Source organism: Tachysurus fulvidraco, chromosome 21 (genome assembly GCF_022655615.1).
Source record: "Tachysurus fulvidraco isolate hzauxx_2018 chromosome 21, HZAU_PFXX_2.0, whole genome shotgun sequence".
Classification (NCBI taxonomy): domain Eukaryota; kingdom Metazoa; phylum Chordata; class Actinopteri; order Siluriformes; family Bagridae; genus Tachysurus; species Tachysurus fulvidraco.
Window position 1 is genome coordinate 6037207 of NC_062538.1, and position 17839 is coordinate 6055045.

The 17839-nt window shown below is 38.8% G+C and overlaps 1 protein-coding gene across 2 annotated transcripts in view; it reads left to right on the plus strand.

The window, feature by feature from the left end:
• The first annotated feature begins 1230 nt into the window (after positions 1–1230).
• ppp3ca (protein phosphatase 3, catalytic subunit, alpha isozyme) overlaps positions 1231–17839 on the plus strand; it is a 45330-nt gene continuing 28721 nt past the window's right edge. For both annotated transcript variants that reach the window (XM_027160900.2, XM_027160908.2), the window contains exons 1-2: positions 1231–1574; positions 13168–13368. In XM_027160900.2, coding sequence (XP_027016701.1) covers positions 1526–1574; positions 13168–13368 — 250 coding nt within the window. In that variant the 5' untranslated portion in view covers positions 1231–1525. The remainder of the gene's footprint in view (positions 1575–13167; positions 13369–17839) is intronic.

Below are 17839 nucleotides of genomic sequence, written 5' to 3' on the forward strand. Positions count from 1 at the left end.
AACCCTGGTTATAAGGGCAGGAAATCAGGCCTAAACAATGGCAGAAAATGCCCCTACAGCATAAAGTGACTACAATTTTTCCTTTAATATTTAATTAAAATGAACATACAGATACTTCAATTAAATCTATTTTGTCTTCATATAGCACTCTAGAGGTCATAATAGTTGTATCTACATCAGTTCTTGGAAATCAGCGTGTTAGTCTGTGGGTGCTTTTAAACGCTATCATATTCATATTTTAAGTTCCTTTGTAACAAGGTGCATTTTAATAGTGTGATCACAAGTGTGACCAACATCCACTAAGACCACTAAATCAGCACTGTACTGAAAGTGTACATTTTGGATGCTCACTATTCTTCATCTTTAGAAAGATGATGATTCTATTTGGAAAACTTTCAAATGACCAGGTTATCTGCTTTGGGTTTATCTAATAGCATTTTAAAGCAATCAAATAATCATAACCTTTTTTTTTTTTGTAAACGTGTGGTTTGCACTACTAGTCTGTGCTCTTAGACTTTTATACTGTGGCTGACTGTGTGAATGCAGCAACAATGCTGCCACTAATATCCAGGTTTCAAAGCAAAAGCTCATTGTTAACCCAAATGTCAGTATTAAAATTATGCAAAAAAAAAGAAAGAAAGAAAGAAAAAGAAAAGTTTAATTGGAATCAGCATTCTGCACACGAGGAACGTCTGTTATTTATACTTTCATTATGGATCGCTTCACTGAGCCAAATGCACGTTGATTGACAGCCTGTTAGTCACCGTTGGGGCGTCACTTAAGGAAATCCTTGCCTTTTCCCAAACAAACAGATTTTATTAAACACAGCATGAATAAACAGAACAGAATACTCCTAGTTGCATGACCTACATCAGATACCAGATCCTGAGGCTGAATAATGGGCATCTATAACCTTTTCATTTTGATTTGTTTATTTATTGTTGCCTGATAATCATCATCATCATCATCATCATCATCATCATCATCATCTTACTTCAGAGGGTTTCCAAAGACTCTTGCGTCAAGTGGATATTGATTAGCAAACATGGCGTGTCTTGTTCACGGGAAACCCCACTTCACATCCACCTGATGGCAGCATTAGGCAGCCCCTTCATATGGGTGCGTGGGAGTTCCCCTCTCCCCTCTTCATGGCTCTCCCAATCTCTCTCTCTCTCTCTCTCTCTCTCTCTCTCTCTCTCTCTCTCTCTCTCTCTCTCTCTCTCTAGCCCCCTCCCCATCCGCTCCCTCCATCCTCCCCCACATCACGGCAGCAGCAGCAGCAGCAGCAGCATCCTCAGCTCAGCCTCAGCAGCAGCATCCACCCATTTCTTGTTTAGCACGAATCTTTAGCTGGATAGTGGCGTAGTCCTTTCCAGCGGCGTTGCTGAGAGCCGGACAGAGTGTCCAAGGTGATGCCACTGCAGCACCCGCAGCTCGCCACCGCGCCAGCACACCGAGCCTAAGCCACTTCCTCTGCGAGGAAGAACAATAACCGTTCTCCCGGAGACATCAGCCGCACAGGAAGATGTCTAACGCCGACATGGTCCTCAACGCCACCGATCGGGTAGTGAAATGTAAGTGTTATTTCATCACAATGTGTTTCGAGCTTGGATTAAAAATGCGCGTACTGGCGAGCGACGGGGGCGTCGTTTTAAATCCAATCGGCCGCGCCATACGATCGCCGGATGATGCATATGTCTGATAATGGCATTTTCTCTGATCGGCTTATGTTCGTGGGCGCCGAAAGGGAGTCAGATTATTAGCAATGTGTGGAGGGATTCGAGTTGCAGGATGTGTAGTTTAGTCTGATCTAATTTATAGTGATGAGCGATGGATGGATGGATGGATGGATGGATGGATGAGGCAGGCACTTTCTGAGGAGGCGGTGGTGATGCAGCAGGATTGCGTTTGGCACGCTGGTAAAGGACGAATGCTGAATATACACACACACTCCATCGTGTGCACAGAAAAAAGGAACATCTAAGATCACAATTCTTTCCACTGGCACAAGTGTTGGAGCGGTGTGTTTGATCATCGTGGACAGGAGTGGGAGGGGGGATTCCAGCAGGAGGGTCATGTGATCCCAAAAAGCTGCCTTCATATAAACGTTGGTCTATGATATAATGGCTTGTACACCCTGTAAACATAATGCAGTCTATCGTGAGACATTTTGAATCTGATCGGTTGGGGTGTGTGTTACAATTCCCTTGTGTTTAAATGATGTGTTTGGATGAATGCACTGTGTGTCTGGCTGATGACCGTGTAATGTTTCATAGACCATGACCACTAGACCGATTTTTATTTGAGAAACTCTTGTAGTTCATGCTGGCTATATTGCCACTGACAGGAATTCTTGTGTACACTGATAGGAATTCTGGTGTCTGTACATCAGTGTGTACAAGCTACAGACATATCTAGGTTTTTTACAGTTGATTGGTCTACAATATTCTGAAGTCATTTTCAGAATGACTCTGCAATGTAGAGCAAAATTCCTTTGGCATTTAAGCTCATGGCATCTGTTATGTTTTATGAGCCAAATATTCTAGTGTTAATTGAGCCTTGTACTGCCAAAAATAAATTGGCACTGACCTGCAGAAGGACATTAAGCATATTTTAAAAGATGCAGCAATGCACCAACAGGGACACTTTTACACTGGTCCTTTAATACTGACACAAGCAAATCCTAATTTCATATTTTGCATTAGATTTCAGACATGAGCATGATTATTAAAAAGAACCTTGAGTTGTCTGTTCAGCAAAATCCCAGCCTCCTGATTGGTTCACAAGAACCTGCTTTGGCATAGACTGCTCATTACACCTAAATCTGTTCGTCGTTCATGGGTTTGACGAAGCAGATATACTGTATAATCCCAGTTTGCAATATTCTGCATTTTAACATAGTTTCCGTGCTATGGTCTCGTCTTAAGGTCTCTATAAAAGTTATGATGAAAAGATTTCAGTCTGCTGCTGTGTAGCCAAAGGTGCAAGTTCATCTACTATAACAAAGAAAATCAATATATTTGTTTCATTGTTATGGTTTGTGAGACTGTGGAAAAAAGGAAACAATAAAAAAAATCCATTCAGGAAGCCAAAGTAACCTTAACAAGACTTATTTGTAGAGACACAGTCACTAAAAGTAGTGAGTCATGGTGGTCTGCACCCACACACAGACCTCAGGATATTCACTCAGTACAGCTTAACAGAACGTCCACACAGTCACTGTGACAAGCCACTGACTGTTTCCTCCCTGCATGCCTTACAGCTGGATCGGTGGGAATGCACTATTGTAGATCAGTTTCACCAATAGATTGAGTGTGTTAACACACTCCTAAACTCTACCTCTACACCACACATGATGCTTTGTGGGTAGTGATAAAAAGATTTTATCATGAGCAACTGCGTCAATGATAACTTTTAGTGCCAACTTCGGTGATTAAGACAATCGAAAAGAATTGATTATATTGCCTCGTCAATAAACATCATAAAGATCTTTACTGCTCTATGCATTGCCACTTTTATATGTGTGACAAGTATTTTTGACAACATTCATGCTACATGTTTGTTTTCTGTTTGTGCAGACAAAAGCTTTTATTCTCAGGGACGCTGTGCACCTGTCCTTTGGAATATAGGTTAATGGGTAATATATTATTTTTTCATAAATACATGCTGCATGTTTGCAATCTATTCATCATTGATGAATCAGTAGCTCACAATGGTTTTATGTGTGCAAATATATACACAACGAGTGTATAACGCGTTATTAACTTATACGATTAACTAAATACTGCTATCTTAAATATAATCATTATAATGATGATTTAAATGACAACATGGTGTAATGGTTTGGATTCTTATTTGGCCTTGTAGTATCTCTCTGGATGTTGGTAGGTGGGTTGGTGAGTCTAAGTTGTGTGTGTGTGTGTGTGTGTGTGTGTGTGTGTGTGTGTGTGTGTGTGTGTGTGTGTGTGTGTGTATATATATATATATATATATATATATATATATATATATATATATATATATATATGTGTGTGTCTGTATGAAACAGGGGGTTACTTACAGAACATTCAGGTGGACATTCAGTTCCTCTAAAGGCAGCTTAGCTGTGTCATATGTCACAGTAATATTATTTCACACTAGCACCTGGTTTCATTTAGGTCAGAGGCTGGCTTCACTCTCTCAGTCCCTGTAATAAATGGCCTAGTATGATGACAGGAGTTTAGTGTGCTGTAGATGCCACTTAGCCACATATTGGTGTCCCAAAAGGATGTTTCTGAGCAGCCTACTTTACAGAGTTTGATTCTAGGGCATTAACTGTGTTAGTGCTGGCAGGGTCTTAGATATTTCCTTGAAAATCCCAAATGTGTTTTCACGTAACATATGCAATGTTTAATTTGCTTTAATCAAATCATATTTCTCAACAATAAATGGAAGATGTTTATACATAGGGTATTTTTATTTTTTGCTTTTTTATTTTTTATTTTTAGCCTGAAACCAAATCCAACCAAATAGCAAACAAAACAAAGGTATACATTTTGCTTTAAACGGTCGTCACTGTAAACGACTGTATGATGGTAGAAATAAAACCTAATCGACATTAGTGTATGTTCAGACACCATGACTATAAGCCTGAACATACACCGTTAATTAAAGTTTTATTGTATATCAAGTATATCCATGTCTTCAGAGGAAACTGTCCTACATAGAACGTTATAAGACATCTTTTTCTTGTCAGACTTGATCAACAGCTTAAAGCATGTCTTGTTCACAAACATCATTCTGACACGACTTGCTTCAAGGCTTTAATGAGCAAAATGGTCTCATCCATTTTTCTTTTATAACTGTTTTGCCTAATCAAATCTAGGAGATTGAATGGAACTGAATGGATATGTTCACCCAGTATTCACTCTAATGGCTTGTCTAATGTGCTAGGCTCTGACAAACCACCTATTATACGGTGAGCTGTTGTGTGTAAAACACACTATGAGTAATCTGATACTAAATTAGCCGCGCAAAATAGCCATATAGAAGAACACAGACGAGACGTGTCCTCGAGTTCGGGGTCTGCTTCTCGCAGGCACCACCGAGGTGAATGGTGAAGAGGTGAATGGGAAGGTATAATAATCGTCTGGGAGGCTGAGAGGGCAGAGAGAGCAGGGAGCTGGGGTGATCTGCATGCAGGATATACGCTGGATGGCTTTATTTAGCAGTGCGGGTGAATTATTTAAACATTGATACGCAGCAGTGTTTTACTGCACACTGCTCTCTTACATAATGAAACTTCCCTGAGATCTATGAAATGCATTGGGGGAAAGTCATAAGGAGACGGAGCATAAATGCTGCATGGTGGAGAAAATATTATGCGAACAAAGGAGACAGAGAGATGAAACCTGGACAGTAAAAATGTGTAAGCGTATGAAAACATGAAAATGTGTAAGCGTATGAAAACAATGAAATGAAAACAGGGCTAAAGAACACACATAGCAATATTCAGTGTTTACAGTTGACCAGGTGCAGAAACTTAGATTACATAGGTTAACCTTGAAGCTCTAGTGCTAAAGGAACAAATCTCATCACCATCCTGCCCCAGCACCAAACCATCAGAACCACACTGCCACATACACGCTGCAGTCCTCTCAGCTCTCTTGCTGCCAGCATATTGCCATTTCATGCATGGATTGTGTTTAGATTAACTGCAAGCTGCCACTTCATGCATGCACTCTTTGCATGTCTGAATGGATGTGTTAATGCTCATGTTGTTAACCATTTCAGATCTACATTAAGGGATTGTAATGCCATGTAAACAAGTTTCTACAGACTTTACATTAAAAAACGCTGAGTTAGTAATACTGAGCTCCCCACCAAGCATCAAATCCTTTAGCTGTTTTCTTAAAGTGTTTAAAAAAATTGAGCTATCATAACATTTGGCTTAACATTCGGTACATCCTTACGTTCTTTGTCGTTATCTCAGACATGTTTTTCTTATTCGTTTTGACGTGATATTTTTCCCCTCCTTTAGTCTTATGACCTCCTGATCGGTCAGCCAATTACTGTATTTGCATACGTTTAAACAAACTCACAGAGGTCACGGACATGCTAATGACTTGTGGCTTTCTGAGCTGTTTCTTTATTCATCGTGGTTTTAAAGTTTTAAATTTTTATAATTGATATGTTTTGGATCTGTTTGGTCATTTTGTAGGATCTAAGCAATTGTCTGCCTTTCTTGTCCTGTAAATATGTTTTGAACTGGGCTTTGTTTACATACTGGGGCTTGCTAATTTAGTAAAATATCTTTTTTTCATGTGAGAGGTTTACATCTTTTCTCATCTCTTACTCGAAAAAAAAAAGAGAAGCAGAAACATTCTAAGAAAAGAATGATAATAAATAGAGATTATCATGCTAGGTAATGCTGTGTGATAACATTCGTTTTTACTGACACTTAATTTAGCACAGTTTGCTCTAAACTCTTGACGTTTGGGTCACTTTCCTCTCAGATCAACCCACATTTGTCAAAGGAGATAAATCAAAAGAGCTTGCTGGATTTTGGCTCCCGGAAGTGTTAAGGCGTATATCTCGTTCTTTCCTAATGCAATCACACAACAACAGAAATGAGCCGCAACAGACAGAGCTAATGTTTCCTCTTATGTCCAGCTGCAGAGGATCAGTCTGTGTAGGCCTACACTTGATCCAGCCACAGCTAATGTGTTAGACAGTAAGGAGGTGGTTATGCAACCTGGTTTGCTCAGTTATTTATAATGTTCTATCAACGTGACTACTTCTCTCTGTTAACAGAGCTCTATCCTACACCCTGATGCATATATGCCAATTAATCCAATGAATTTGGTTGTGTTCATTGGACCCACTGTTGTATTTCACATGATTCTTCTTAAAATCTGGTGTTATGCATGGCTGATTTAAATCCATAATGCAAACATTAGGGGTGATAATAAAGTATAGTGCAATCATCTCACACAAAATAAGTGATAGACTGAAGAATCTACAGCCTGCGCTTGAAAGAAATCAGCTACAGCTTCCACTTTAATAATCCACACTATGTCATATGTTTATAGCAATTAATATGATGTAAAATCTAAACCATATTTTAATATATTTTTCTTTGAAATAGAGGGAAGACTTGGCTCTTCCAGCCCAGTAATACTAGTCAGCTCTGTTCTGCTAGTTTCAATTGAGCTTACGTTATATAGTTCCAGATTAACTCATATTAATGAGGTAATTCTTCTGGTAGTGATGTTCGAGCTGCAGACGGGCAGACTTAAGATTTACTCCACAATCACAATGTATAGTGTGTCAGTGTTGGCCGCCCTCCAGTAGTCAGTGGCTGTTGCTCAGCAACACACACCGCAGTTTCAACAGCTCGGCTTTGGGTGTAAGTAAGGAGCAAAGCTGCTGTCAGCCGCCTCGGCCTGCTAGAGCGCTCTTAAGCGTGACCACTTTCTCTAGTGCAGCCTGCACGTTCTATTATTCCGATATTTCATTTCCTAGTTTGCTTTATTACCATGACTGCTAGTCTTTACATTACTGCCGAAGCAATTACTGAACATCAATAAAAGCAGTAATAACAGAGCTATACAATAGTAATAGTACTATCTATTTTTTTTTCTATTTACTATGTCAATATTGGTGAATCCATATTGAGAACTAATCCATGCATCTATGCACTATGACTCTCAGGATACCAACGCATAATGCTTCATCTTACCCGTTTTATCGCACTTACATCTTATTTAAATATATAATCTTTATTTATTTGTAATGTCCTTTATGAAAAAATGGAACGTTTGCTGTAATTTGAATCTGGTTGAGATTACTGCTTACTGACAGTAAGCATTTTGTAAATACATTTGTTACTGAAAATCAGTCTAGCATATAACCAGGTATTTTTGGGGTGTTGGATTATCCTCTGTACAGCACTGACAGTGACACGGATGTGTGTGTAGCATTGCCTTGAGTGTTTTACATAGAGAAGAGCGGCACTGTCTCTGCTACAAAGAGAATAAGTCCATCAGGCAAACAACCCAGCCAGAGGCAGGGTTTCAGTCAAAAACTAACACGGAACAAGGGAAGAAAATTACTGAAGTTTATGTGATAATTAATTGAAGCTCTTGACCTGTATTTGTATGATTTTATGCCCTGCCACATGATACTTGGCTTGTTCTTAATTTATTCCTACACATGATGTTTCTAATTTAATGGGCATTCAAATGTAATTCATTTGAGACATTACTAATTATACTGCTTCTATGTATGTAACATGTTAAAGCAAACTCTAAGTCTAAAACCCATATTTGTCATGCTGGTTAATGTCACCTATTATGTTCATGTCACTATTTTCTATTATGTCACTTCACTATGTTACACTCTGTCAAATAATTTAACAAATAATGTGTGTGTGTGTGTGTGTGTGTGTGTGTGTGTGTGTGTGTGTGTGTGTGTGTGTGTGTGTGTGTGTGTGTGTGTGTGTGTGTGTGTGTGTGTGTGTGTATGTCCCTCCAGGACATGGAGAGCTGGAAAAGACAGACAGATAGGCATTATATGCTTGTGCCTCTGGAACTGCATGAGACTGAGCGCTAAACTGCTGCTTTTCTTCCCAGATCTGTCCTTTAAAATCTCTCTCTCTCTCTCTCTCTCTCTCTCTCTCTCTCTCTCTCTCTCTCTCTCTCTCTCTCTCTCTCTCTCTCTCTCTCTCTCTCTCTCTCTCTGTGTCTTCTTGCATTATGAAGTAAACAAAATGCTCAATAGGTGTCACTGATTCCTCATCTTAATCTTCAGATTTCCTTCAAATTTTTTGTTTTACATAATTTCCTCCTTTTCTCCAATTTGCTCATTTTGGCCATTTCTATTACTTTCTTGCCCATATAAAATAAGGTCTAACAACCACATATGGTGAAAGCTAGCAAACACTTCTACAGGAGTCATGTGAAACTAGCTTGTTTGCGCATTCACTGATGCTACAACAGTGCTAATTTCTGCTATGTGCTATAAGGCTAACAGTAGCTCACTATGTACAACTGTCCCATGCTAAAGTATGCTAAACTGTTGCCTATATTTACAATACAATCATTTGTACAAATACATATATTTATATGTGCTGTCCCCCTGTCCTGATTAAAGTACATACACGCGTACACACCCTCAGTATAAATCCTACACTAATCCTGGGCCCATTATGTCACCAGTAGGTCCTTGAGACGCCTCTCTTTTCCCCCTCAAGTCACACATGAATTATTTAACTCTGTGTTGATGCCGTTGAGTCTCTGTTCCCAGTACCCCCTCCCGCCCCCTTACTGTGCATCTCATGTTTGCATTGCACTTATTTTGTTGCAGAGTATACGCCTTCTTTTGACTGTGTAGGCTGCATTACCATAAAAATTAGGTTTTAGATAGTGATGCAGTGCAGATGCAGCATAAGTGTTCCTACCTTGAACTTTTCCACATTTTGTAGCGTTGCAACAAAAAATATCTCATAATACTGAAAAGGTGAGGTAGAGAGAGATTCAAACACTTTTGCCAAGAAGAGTGGGCAGAAATATCAGGTTCTAGGTATGCAAAGCGAATATACATCAGCCAGCTTTAATTGCAGCTAAAGGTGGTTCTACCAAGTTTTGACCCGGGGGTAAATAATTTTGCAACCAACATGTTTGTTTGTTTAATTAACCTTTGTGTGACAATGAAAATATTTTACACCTCGCTGTGCTAGACATAGCATAAAATGGCAATGAATTACATTTAAATTCCTTGTTGTTTGTGAAATGTTAAAGGTGGGGGAAGTAGGGGGACGGTTTGGGGTGAATACTTATACATCTTACTGGATACTGACCAATAGAGTATGTTGTTTAAGATATGGCTCATGTAAAGTGCTTTTACCAAGTTATGATGGGTAAGAAAATCAGAATCAGGGACTCTACATAAATTATGTCTCATAATAATTGCATTTATAAATTGTCATTTTTATTTAAAACAATGAGCCACTGATGGTTTAAAGTTCTCTGTAAGGATATGATCAGGTAATAATTATATACTGTAGGAAAGTATCTCCAGTGTCAGTTCTTTGTAAAAGTCAGAAGGCTTCTCTCCTGATAAGGACTTTTTGTAGCTGCAATACAACAAGGGATAATTAGATTAGATTAGATTAGATTAGATTCAACTTTATTGTCATTGTGCAAGATACATGTACAGAGCCAATGAAATGCAGTTAGCATCTAACCAGAAGTACATAGATGGCTTATTTACAAGTGTTAGTGTAATAAATAAGGGTACTAGGATATACAGAAGGTGTAGTAATATGTACATGTAACTGAATAAGGGTAAATATAGTGTGGTTTTTATACAAGTATGTTACAGTATGAAGTGGTATGACAGATATATACATATACACATATATACATAAACACAGAATAAACAGAATAAATATGGATGGACATACAGAAGTGTAATGATAGTGTAATAGGAACTTGTGGAGTTCTTTATTATGTTACAGAATGGTTATTGTTGGCAGTGGTGTGGTATAAGTGTAAAAAAAAACACAAAGGTTATTGCTGGGGAAATAATAATTGTTTTTTGGGTGTTAACAGTGAATCTGATTGAAGTCATCCTGTATCACATTACTCCATCATTGATTATTTTCCAGTAAGAGCATTCCCATCATAGTGTATCATTTATTTGTAGGGTTATAGCCTTCAGAACTGAATAGTGAGAGGTTTGGAACCAGATTGTGTTTAAAGCTACCCCAATTTACCTTCACACAAACAGTGATTTTATTGCTGGAAGTCGCATGTCTCTGTACTATGAAGTCGCCAACAGGCGTTCCTACTCCTGGTTGCCATAGTGATAATATTTCAGTGATAAAGTATCACAAATTTCAATCCAAATCAGTTTTCTTGAATTTAAAATGAAACATTTTGAGATAAAATTCAGCAGTGTGTATATATAGAAGCAGCGACTGATCACATGCGCTCTACTGTCTTCACTTCCATTGGAAATTGCTGCACCGAGTCAGTAGATATTTGCATAAAGTTAAACTTTATGTCACTGGACACGCCCACATCGCTCATGTCACCAGCTCTCACTGACAATGAATGATCTCTGGGTCGCATTGTCGCTGCTAGGCTCCGTACAAGTGAACGTAGATTCATACATTACACAGCTTAATATATTTACACACAGATATAAAGACCACAGTCTGGGTCTAGCGTGCATTCTTTATCATTCCATTCATACAAATTTACCAATACCGTTTATACAAATGGTGACCACGTCATCCATTTCAAAGATGCTTTGTCTTTTGTTCATCGATCTTGTAACCACACTCTGTAATTAGAGTGCAGCTCATCGCCACCAGAACACACGCATAAATAATTCACCATTTCGATGCTTTGTTGAAGCTCCATCATCGCAGCACACATTTCATAATGAGTCACTCTTTGCACTATGTTCAACATTGTGCTCTGTGTCTGATTAGGAACTGAAAATGTTACTCAACTGAGGATCGGCATACACTTTTACTACTGCTTTATCAATAATTCATGTGGTGGAAGTGGAAGTGATTGTTGTGGAGTGTCATTCACTCTGTTCGATGAAGCACTCCTATTGTTTAAATGCTAAAAGGCCATTTTACCTTGTTAATTTATGTCAATGAATGAACAATCATACTAATGAAGCATGTATAATTAAAGTAGTCTAGTATTTTAAGGATTTATTTTAGGCAATGAGCCGTTCATGACAAAGCACCCTTTTGATCAGAAGTATATTAAAAAAAAGCCCGCTTTGGCTTTGTACTGTATCATTATGTTGTGAAGGATGCTTGAATATATTAGGTTTTATTTGGCATTGATAGATGATGTGTTAGTTATAGAGTATGCTTCCGGCAAAGTTTCGCTGTTTCTCTCTTCTTTCGTTTCAGCGCTGTCTGTAATTGCACTTTTCATTTCCAGTGTTTATGTTTCGAAGTTCTAAAGAGTTCCATCATCTGTGTTAGACCATACATATAAATAAGCAATTGAGTTTAAAGTAGCAGTCACTCACACAGTGTGCCCTGTGAGGCATTCTTTAAAAAAAAAAAGCTAATGAGCCTTACAATCTAATCCAGACCCCTCACTCTTTAATGAGTTGGGCTCATTAGTGACTTACCTGCCTGGTACTTTTTTGGCCCCTTAATCCCATAGCTTTTAAGTATGTAGCTCCTTACCCTCTCAGGAAAAATGAAGGTGTCATCCTGTTCCCTCTTCTAGAACATTGTATTTCCTCTGGTCTTTTTCTGGTCTGGTTTTATCTTATAACAAAATGCATTGAGAGAGCAAGAGACCAAATGTGGAATATTATAGCAGTTGATGGATTGTACTGTATGTAGTTTAATCCTTGTTCTGCAGGTCACGTACTGCAGTCTCTACAAACTTCAACTGGTACTTGTGCTGGCTGATCCCATCTATAAATTGTTATACTGATTTGATGAGCTAGAGTAACATGACTGGCTTGTATCTGTAACATATTCTGCTAAGAAACAGAGGCATGAGTCTAATATTGCAATCAACTCTAGTGGGCTGTGTTTGAAGCATGTGGAGCTTAGATAGAAGTGGAAGCATAGCTGCAAATAGATGACCTGAAAAGGCCAAAGCTAAGATAATTTAGTTGACGTTGCTTATTTTTGGTTTTTGTTTATTATTTGTTGCACATTTTCGATCTTAAAATGAAATGGACTAAAATCAGATTATATGTCATGAATCCAATAACGAAAGCATAATATTCAAGTAAATCAATTTAGTTGGCAAAAGTATTTACAAGGCAGATTTTGTTTATGCATAAGTATTAACTAAATGCATTAACTGATTCATACAGTTCTTTTTTTTTTCCAGGTAAGTTTATCTGTGAGCAGTTCAAATCTGTGTCATGTGATCACTGTCAGTATAAATGTACCTCTGCTACAGACCCCAGAGTTTGTTAGGTAAATACAACCTGAGCAAGACTTAGGAGTAAACCAACAAGCCTTGGAAAGTATCAATCAGGGATTGCTTATAAAAACAATATCCCAAAGACATTCCTGAGTAATTCCAATTAAGTCCATTTGACTTCCAGGTTGCAGCTGTATAAGTCAAGCCACAATCACAGTCTGATCTGATAGATAACCTCCTGTATCTTCTTCACTTTTCTCAGCTGTGCCCTTCCCTCTGAGCCACCGCCTCACCATGAAGGAGGTGTTTGACTGTGAGGGCAAACCCAGGGTGGACCTGCTTAAAGCCCACCTAACCAAAGAGGGCCGGGTTGAGGAAGCCGTGGCCCTGCGCATCGTCAACGAGGGCGCTGCTATTTTACGCCAGGAGAAGACCATGCTAGACATCGAAGCACCTGTGACAGGTGAGAGACTTCATGCTGTGCCTTATCATCTACCATGTCCACTTCACTGGTATAAAGTGTAGCCATTTTGAGTAAAGTGTAGCCATATTGAGAATTATTCTACATGAGATCTAATCAAAGATATATACGATATATCCCTGAATTTTTTCGCATTTCATTCTTTAGTTCTGATTTTTCTGATTTGGAGGTGTATTGGGGTGTTCTCTTTCTTGCTTTTCAGGGGGTTTAGTGGTTTAATGGAAAATGAAGTTATCTTGATTGCTTTTTACTCGGTTGGATAAGGGGTGAAAGTGAGCTGTCTCTCATTCCCGTGCTTCAAGCGCCTGCAGTAGCAAGCTGTACTGAGAAAATTAGCACTTAATTGCAAGGAAGCTGCTACATTTTTTGGTGTTTTTGTGTTTGACTCACCAGCAGAAGCATCGAAACATGGAAATAAGTGTCCGAAAACAAACCCATGTTTATAGGCAGATAACTGTTTCATGAAAAGTTCAGATTTAAGCTGAAAAAATCTGAGGGAAAAAACATGTATAAAATTAAATTCTGGCAATTCACATTAAAAAGAAAATATCAGATATAAAATTCATGATTAAATATAAGTATTTTATTATATATTGTAAGTTGGCCTAGCATTCATAACAAAGGGGTTATTAATGATTATCAAGCAATATTCTTGGTTTGGCTAAGCTAGTTTCATCAGTTTTAAAATATATACTTTTGTATATATGAAAATATATTAAAATGCAGATATGTTTTGATAATTTAACTCAAGTAAATGTTTGCCATTTTGCAATTTCATACATTAGCCTGTGGGTCAGACACCTAGTATGTTTGCCCAGCAGTCTGTTTCCCAGCCTCATCTCTGAGGATCCTATTTACTGCACATTTCCTTCCACTGCATGTTCAGTTGTGCTGTAACACACATTTATCCATGTATATACAAACAGGAAACACATGAACATGTATTGGAGTGCATAGGTTTACCAGGACTGAGGCTTTTCTATTCAATGTGTGTAGGAAGTAGTGTGTTGTACAAGTAAATATTTTTTGTTCTGTAAGGGATCCTGTTTTACGGAACTGGTTGCAAAGGGCATGTCACTGTACTATTCCCTGTTTCCTGTTTTCACTGCCCCAATTTCGCAGCTGACATGAACTGCATTCATGTCCTGCCCAAGTCTAAGTGCTTTTTGCTGTATTCATCTCAAAACCAGCTTTAACACAAAGAGCTGGAGAGAGAGAGAGAGAGAGAGAGAGAGAGAGAGAGAGAGAGAGAGAGAGAGAGAGAGAGAGAGAGAGAGAGAGAGAGAGAGAGAGAGAGAGAGAATTAGACACAGAGAAGCTCAAACACAACAACAGAGGGAAATAAATTTACAAATAGTGACCTGAGATGGAAAGAGTTAAGGTTTCACAAACCCTTCATTTAGCTTAGAGTGAAGCTAAAGATGAAAAAAGTTGCCAGTTTGAAGACAGTTGTCACTTTGTCCTTATTAGATAGATGGTTATATGTTTATAATGTTCAAATATGTTAGCCATGCTGTCACAAATTCAAGGTTAAAGACACGGTGTCTGAGCATGTTTTATAAGGTCGGAAACCAGGGGCGGTTCTAGGATTTCATCTTTAGGGGTTTTAGCCCTCAGTGAGAATTTAAAACAAGAAGAGTTTTATATTATATATTATATGACTACATAGTAAGACACAAGTTATGGTATTATTTAAAATGGCAAAAGTGGACACCAAAATGTTCTGCATGATGTAATGATGCCAGTCTTGAATCAAATCAGTTCATGTGCATTCTCTACTAACAGTGTGTCCAATGAATGAAGTCATTAATAAAAAAAAAATATTCACAAGACAAAGACCAAATTAATAAATGTTATTTTTATTTAGTATTGAATGGATTGTTTGCATTAATACTGTATGTTGTTTGTGCTTTCAACTCTGGTAATACGAATAGTGAAATTTCACTGCTTTTGGTTGCCGTCTTTGCGTCTTTCCGCCGATTAACGTTATAGATAAATAAAGATAAAGATAAATAGACAAATAATAGATAGATAAGTGAAGACGCACATTTGAAAGAGAACAACGCACACGCGTAAAAGCAAAGTAAAAAAGCACTCTTGGATCAAACTAATAAATAATTTTCTTTCCTATCGACGACATGTCCTGCATTTTAACGTTATTTTTATTGTTTATTTATAAAAGTAAAAATTATACGTTTAGCTTTAGGGTGGCTGAGATCACAGACAGTGGGGCTGGAGCCACCCTAAAAAAGGGCTAGAACCGCCCTTGTTGGTAACACAGTTGACTGACATAAGAGAAAATACTCAATGAGACAAGCAACAGGCTACTCAGGCTACTAAAGGCATAGAGACCTGAGAATACACTGTATTAAGCAAAGCTAATAAATAGGACCAGTGGTTTTAAAGCTGGTTTAAAGCAGGTGCAGTGCTGAAAAAAAAACACCATTGGGATGGGCTAGGATGTAGCAACCTGGTGTCCAATATCACAATGCAGCTCCCTTTGTATTAAAAGTGCATTGTTATTAGAAATATTATTCTCCAGTATTTCATTTGTCACTCTACGTTTCTGGTTCTGTCACCTGATAGCCGCAGGTAGAAGGAGGCATGTTTCCCTGTTATTGAAGGTCTTTTCAATAGAACACAATGATGTTGTACACACACCATTGTGCATCCTACTGCATCTGGGATACCACCTGGACAGCATTTTGTGTGGAGTCCAACAAACTTACAACAAATTAATAAAATGACGTAAGATCCAGAAATTGTACCAATTTATGGCCGTCGTTTCTTTTAACTTCATATTGTCTCTTCTGTACACCTCAAACCATGAACATTGTCTCCAAATTCCTATCATCTCCAAACTTCTCTTCTGTCCCAAGTAGTGTATTTTTTGTTTGTTTATAATTTTTTTCATGATTTATACATTTTGGTGGCTTAGCTTTGGCTCTTTTATTATTATTGTTAGCCTTTTTAGCCATCATTTAGCATGCTGTATGCTAGTTATCTCAACAAACTTGTTCTGGGCTGTTGCTCAGTAACATCACTTCTCATTATCCCCAGCAGGTTGGGTTTTCCCTCAGTACCATCTCCTTTGAGTATACCCCTCTGTTGGAGTCAAACCTGACCCAACAGTCTAAACAGCTTGCTAGTTACAAGCACCAACATTTGGCAACAACTAACAAGCACAAAAATAACTTGTACTGGTAGCTGGAACTGTGCAAATTGGAGTTTCGTAGCCTAAACAGCCTGAACAGATCCTTGCTTGAATTTGTTATGTCTAAGACTTGGCACTTTATCCCATTAGTGGTGGACTCACCAGATAAAGCAATATGTGCAGTGCCCAAGAGGTAAATGCAGCAACCATGAAGATTGACAAGATTGCATCACATGTGGCGCACACCGACAATATGTTATCCACTGGAACATTCACTCAAATATGCAGTAATCAAACCCTGTGTGGAGGTGCTGCCTGTCACCTCACTCGCAGTGGTAGGTCACTAATGCTAGGATGTGGGTCAAGTCTCCACCCACTGGTTTACCACAGTGTGCCATGTGTGATTAGCACAAGACAGTCTGCCAGGCATTCTGTAAAAAAAACACCTTGTGTAACAGGGTCACTATTTGGGTCTGCTGCCAAATATAACCTGGAGAACCAGCATAGTTTCAGACCATCTTCTGAAGAGCTTTTAGGTGACCACAGTCCAGCTCTCCACAAAGGTTTCACCTGTCTCACGCGGGTTTTTGGAAAAGAGCATCTTGTCCTCAGTCTCCTACCGCTTGAGCACCACCTCATGGGGTGGTCAATAAACAGCACATCCCATTACCACCACCACTAAAGGTCCCCAAGAAGCAGGCCCATGGAGGCTACGTGCTTGTGGTGGAATGTCGTACGCTGAAAAACGTTGGTCATTAGGCAGCAATTACATCAAATCAGAGTCCTAAAGACCAGGTTTGCACAGACATTACAGTTTCTCCAGTTTTAGGCGTAGTGAAACTTCTTGCAGCTCAGAGTCTATTTAGGTTTTGCTCAGCATACTTCATTGTTCTAGATTTGAGTGATTCCTAAACACCCTTTAATCGATATCTCCATGTGTGCAAGTGGCCAGGGGGTACATAATACTGCTGTACGTGGATGACTGGCCCACAGGAGCCAACTATTTGGAATGCATCCACCCTCCTAGTACATGCTGTGGCACTTGGCCTCATGGTGAGTTTAGAAAAGAGTTCCTTAACACTGAAGCAATTAATTGCTGATTGCTAGTCACCCTGCCACCCTAACATGTGGAAGGCATTATTATGCTTGCCAATCAGATTCAGCCAGGTCACTGTGTGTGGTGCAACCTCCTGTTGTGAATAATGGGATTGTCGATAGAAGGCACAGTGGTAGTATCCTTGGAGATTGCAGGAACTACAAGCTTTTCAGCAGTGGGTTATCAGACTGGTTGAAGTCTAA